Source organism: Oncorhynchus clarkii, chromosome 19 (genome assembly GCF_045791955.1).
Source record: "Oncorhynchus clarkii lewisi isolate Uvic-CL-2024 chromosome 19, UVic_Ocla_1.0, whole genome shotgun sequence".
NCBI classification, from domain to species: domain Eukaryota; kingdom Metazoa; phylum Chordata; class Actinopteri; order Salmoniformes; family Salmonidae; genus Oncorhynchus; species Oncorhynchus clarkii.
In genome coordinates this window covers 25,888,748-25,894,747 of record NC_092165.1, presented here as the reverse complement: position 1 = coordinate 25,894,747, position 6,000 = coordinate 25,888,748, and the positions used below count along the sequence as shown (strand labels likewise).

At 38.5% G+C, this 6,000-nt stretch overlaps 1 protein-coding gene across 1 annotated transcript in view; it reads left to right on the top strand.

The window, feature by feature from the left end:
- Positions 1-2,955: 2,955 nt before the first annotated feature.
- The window catches only part of LOC139374444 (afadin-like), a 34,671-nt gene continuing 31,626 nt past the window's right edge, over positions 2,956-6,000 (top strand). Inside the window, exon 1 of the mRNA XM_071115482.1 lies at positions 2,956-3,051. Within this exon, the coding sequence (XP_070971583.1) occupies positions 2,956-3,051 (96 nt within the window). The remainder of the gene's footprint in view (positions 3,052-6,000) is intronic.

Genomic DNA, 6,000 nt, shown 5'->3' with positions numbered 1-6,000 from the left:
TTCAAGAGCACCGTTGATTTTCAAGGGCTGGTTCTACGCCTGGGGATCACAGGATACAGTTTCTTCCTGAATGTATTTATCTCTGCAGCTCTGGAGCTGCTCACTGGTCTCATCTTCAACTGCTGGTGGACAGGGTGGGATGGAGACCCCTCATGGCTGTCTCCAACTTCATATGAGTCGCCGCCTGCCTCATAGTCCCCTTTGTTTCAGTAGGTGAGTAGGTGTAAGTCTTTTTATTTGTTGGAGAATCCTTTTCCCGTATTTACCTATTTGATTTAGAACAGCTCCTAATGTAGATGTATGGGTACAGTAGCAGAATGGAGAACGTGGCTGGGGTTCCACTTTGCTCTTGGTGGTGGCAATTCAAACTGAATAGTGAGGTTAACCAATTTAACTCAGTTACCCATTTCCGACGATAACTGACATGGGAAAGCTGATCAGAATAGATTCATGTTGAAATGAGAGCTGCTTTTTCCCCTTTTATGGATGATAATTTTTCACTCTTTCTTTTTGATCTTTTACTGTAATTTTGAGATTGTCTGTTGTAATCCCATCATAAAAATGCTGGGATGACCATTCTGCTTCATTTGGCCATTAAAAATATATATTATGTAGTTTACCACCCTGCATCCCATTGCTGGCTTGCTTCTGAAGCTAAGCAGGGTTGGGCCTGGTCAGTCCTTGGATGGGAGGCCAGATGCTGCTGGAAGTGGTGTTGGAGGGCCAGTAGGAGGCACTCTTTCTTCTAGTCTAAAAAAATGCCCCAGGGTAGTGATTGGGGACACTGCCCTGTGTAGAGTGTTGTCTTTTGGGTGGGATGTTTAAATGGGTGTTCTGAGGTCATTAAAGATCCCATAGCACTTATTGTAAGAGTAGGGGTGTTAACCCTGGTGTCCTGGCTAAATTTCCAAGCTGTCCCTCATACCATCACGGTCACCTAATCATCCCCAGCTTACAATTGTCTCATTTCTCCCCTGTAACTATTCCCCAGGTTGTTGCTGTAAATGAAAATGTGTTCTCAGTCAACTTACATGGTTAAATAAAAATCTATTCAACCTTTTCCTTTCATCTTCCTACAGACTGTGTGGCTGATGAAAACCATAGCGATCATTGGTCAGGCTGTTGCCATTGGAATCGAGACTGAACTTTGCCAACTCTAAGCTGTATCCAACACCTCTCAGCAAATAATAAAATGAAACTCATTAATGCTGCTTAATTCTGTTTTCACAACCTGGATTACATACTGGTAGTAATACATGCAGTAACATACAATAATAAGGTATTATACTACATATATTGTGTAAACATATGATAGGGCGTAGTGTACTCTATATTGAGGCTCATATTCAGTAACATTTTTTTTTTTTTTTACACTGAGTATACCAGACATTAGGAACGCCTTCCTAATTTTGAGTTGCATGAACACTAAAAGTTGTCGAAACCGCATTCACCTGGTCAGTCTATGTCATGGAAAGAGCAGGTGTTCTTAATGTTTTGTATACTCAGTGTATATTCAGCTCATATTTCTGCATTTCAGAACTGTCAGCTACACTGCTTGATAATACTGTAACATGTGTATCTGTAGGTGTCATGTCTGTGCTGTACAATGGACTGACAATTTGCCTGAGACCATAGAAGACGTGGAGAACTTAAATGGTTGTGTTAGTTTGTCTTAGTCGCTTAATATGCCCATTCTGCATTACCAGGAGATACAAACAAAACACAAAAAGGAAAAGACTCCAACAGAGAGGACTACATCATGTAAACTATTTCATATATTTGTGTAAATTATACACAGTATTACACAATTTTTTCTGTTACTCGGTGAGGCTTGGGAGGAAGAAAAGCAACATGTAGAGTAGGAGGAAGAGAATAACAAAAAATAAACACTTGTCTTTCAAACACTGTTTATAACATCATGAAATATTTGTTTCAAACCATAAGAATTGTGTTTAATGCACACTATTTTATGATGACAATAAACATTGAAAGTCATTTTTTACAGTAAAACTTTCTGAAAAATACTACTGATGGGATACAAAAACATTTTCAACATCCAGACGACAATAGCATTTTTTTTTAAAGAACATTTAATTGGTTGTTCATGTATATTAGGATCTTTGTTCCATTGTGAGTTGTCCTGTAAGCTTCAAGAGCAGTAACAAAAGCTGCCCTACATTAATGATCTGGTTGAATGGGCTGGATTGATGACCTGTAAACATACATTCTAGTGGAAATCACAGATATGCATGAGAAGTGGAATCCACTCAAGCGTGATCACTTCCTGGACCCCACTAAAAGAGGGTGGAATGCACTCATACGTACTGTAGCAAGCTGGGGCAGAGTTCTAGGGTTCAGGGAATACCCATAGCCTATAAATCATGCAACTATTTTCATGATCAATCTCAATGATTTAACTATGTACACTCCACCGGATGTCAGCCGTTTGAGTACAGTATGTGCACCACACACACACACCTTGATGATAAGCCTTGTACAGGGGCATACCAGAAACCACAGGGGTGTAGGGGTGTTCCCACCGACACCCGATTACCCAGGACACCTTTACAGTAAAAACAACAGTTATGGGCCCCTAGACTTGATGTTGCTGTTATTGTTGATGTTGTTATGCTATAAGACTTTACACAGGAAATGCAATATGTATTATTATGGAATCAAGTCATCTGGGTTGCAGATACAGTAGGATCATTTGATTAAGAGGCCAGTCTATTGCGGTCACTGCCACACATAAGGGTGTGATGACCTGTCACTAACAGGGGTGGGATCCCAGGGACCGCTGAAGACATTAACATTACCATGTATAGGCGTTCAGAGCACTCCTGTCATCGCTATAGGTTATGCAGAATAGTGCACTGGCTGAAGATTGTGGCCAAAAGCAACGATCATTGTGAAGATATAAGACTGTTACTTTAGTATTTACTCGGTTGACTGGACATGGCAGGGAAGGAAGAGTGGCAGAGATTAGCTGACATCATCCAACATTGGAACAACACCCGACTGGACCTGTTTGAGATCAGTCTGCCATGCAAGGTGAGTGGACTTCAGAAATGTAATCAATCAAATCTACAGTGGAGTAGGAAATTATTGACTCCCTTGATAAAGATGAGAAAAAAATGACTAAATAATTCAAATACTGAGCTATATTATACGCTCCAAAAAAAATTGGGAAATTATATTATTTTATACTAATACAATTGATCAGATGAAGATATTTAGTTTAATAAGTATATATATTTTTCTCTCAAAAAGGTAGAGATTACAATTATTGACACCCATGTTTTCAATACGTTTCAAAACCTCATCCTGAGAAGTTAACGGCACTGAGCCTTTTTCTCAAATGTTTTATGAGTTGGAGAACACATTGGGAGGGATCTCTCTATTTCCATCTCATACGATCATAGCACCTGGTTTCAATCCAAATGCCAATGCCGTTTAGCAAACTCCAGATTTTTACATTGGTTGCTCTCAATAACGGCTTTTTTCTGGCAACCCTATTGGCATGCGTCTAAAGAGCCTGACTGCCAATATGTCCAGCCTGAGACTCCCACCTCACCATTGTTACAGCCCCCCTCCGTTTATTGTAAGTCTCAACTTTTCAAAACATTACTGCATTTAAAATGGTATGGATTGGTTCACATGTAATAAACTAACCTGTCTCTGGCATGCCACCTTAGCTTTTTGAGAAGATAAACTGAGTGTGGTGTATAAGAAATAAAAGTCAACTGGTTTTAATAAAATCACAACTTAAACCATTTACATCTCATATACTTCCTACTGCCAGCCTATTGCTTATGTGTTGCATGTGAGTACCAATTACTTCAATAGTTAATATTTATTTTGAGAACTGTGACACATTAAAATGGTGATAATGTACAGTACCAGTCAAGTTTGGACACACCTACTCATTCAAGGAGTTTGTTATTTTAGCAATTTTCTACATTGTAGAATAATAGTGAAGACATCAAAACTATGAAATAACACATATGGATTCATGTAGTAACAAAAAAAGTGTTAAACAAATCTAAATATATTTTAGATTTGAGATACTTCAAAGTAGCCATGCTTTGCCTTGATGACAGATTTGCACACTCTTCACCTGGAAAGTATTTCAATTAACAGGTGGGCCTTGTTAAAAGTTAATTTGTGGAATTTCTTTCCTTCTTAATATGTTTGAGCCAATCAGTTGTGTTGTGACTAGGAGTGGTATACAGAAGATAGCCTTATTTGGTAAAAGACCAAGTCCATATTATGTCAAAAACAGCTCAAATAAGAAAATATAAACAACAGTCCATCATTACTTTAAGACATGAAGGTCAATCAATCTGGAAAATTGCAGTCACAAATACCATCAAGCGCTATGATAAAACTGGTTCTCATGAGGACCACCACAGAAAAGGAAGACCCAGAGTTACCTCTGCTGCAGAGGTTAATTAGAGTTAACTGCACCTCAGATAGCAGCCCAAATAAATCTTGGTCAAATTGCTGAAAATAAACCACTATTAAAAGGACACCAATAATAAGAAGAGACTTGCTTGGGCCAAGAAATATGAACAATGGACATTAGACCAGTGGAAATCTGTCCTTTGGTCTGATGAGTCCAAATTTGAGAATATTGGTTCTAACTGCCGTGTCTTTGTCAGACGCAGAGTAGGTGAACGGATGATCTCCGCGTGTGTGGTTCCCACCGTGAAGTATGGAGGAGGAAGTGTGATGGTGTGGGGGTGCTTTGCTGATGACACTGTCTGATTTATTTTGAATTCAAGGCACACTTAAGGATTAGCCCCCTTTTTTTCCCCACTTTTTGCCAAAAATGACATACTCAAATCTGACTGCCTGTAGCTCAGGCCCTGAAGCAAGGATATGCATATTATTGGTACCATTTGAAAGGAAAATCTTTGAATTTTATGGAAATGTAAAAGGAATATAGTAGAATATAACTCAATAGATCTGGTAAAAGATAATACAAAGAAAAAAACAACTGTTCTTTTGTATTTTTTCTTTGTACCATCATCTTTGAAATGCAAGAGAAAGGCCAAAATGTATTATTCCAGCCAATGAACCATTGCATTTCTGTTCAAAATGTTGTATCAAGACTCCCCAAATGTGCCTAATTTGTTTATTAATAACTTTTCATTTTCAAAATTGTGCACTCTCCTCAAACAATAGCATGGTATTCTTTCACTATAATAATAGCTACTGTAAATTGGACAGTGCAGTTAGATTATCAAAAAATTTAAGCTTTCTGCCAATATCAGATATGTTCTGGGAAATATTATTGTTACTTACAACCTCATGCTAATTGCATTTGCCTACGTTAGCTCATCCATCCCGTGGAAGGGACACTGATCCCGAATAAGTTTTAAGCACGGCTACCGCGGCATTCTGCAGCGATACGCCATCCCATCTGGTTTGAGATTAGTGGGACTATCATTTGTTTTTCAACAGTACCCAAAATACACCTCCAGTCTGTGTAAGGGCTATTTGATCAAGAAATAGAATGACGGAGTGCTGCATCAGATGACCTGGCCTACACAATCACCCGACCTCAACCCAATTGAGATGGTTTGGGATGAGTTGGACCGCAGAGTGAAGGAAAAGTTGCCAACAAGTGCTCAGCATATGAGGGAACTGATTCAAGACTGTTGTAAAAGCATTCCTCATGAAGCTGGTTGAGAGAATACCAAGAGTGTGCAAAGCTGTCATCTAGGCATGTGGCTACTTTGAAGAATCTAAAATATATTTTTATTTGTTCAACACTTTTTTAGTTGAACCATATGTTCATATGTTATTTCATAATTCCGATGTCTTGACTAATATTTTACAATGTAGAAAACAGTAAAAATAAAGAAAAACCCTTGAGTAGGTGTGTCCAAATGTAGGTGTGTCCAAACTTTTGACTGGTACTGTGTGTGAAAAATGGCTTGACAGAAATTATATGCATAGAAATCTAGTCTGAATACTTTCCGAATGCATTGTATG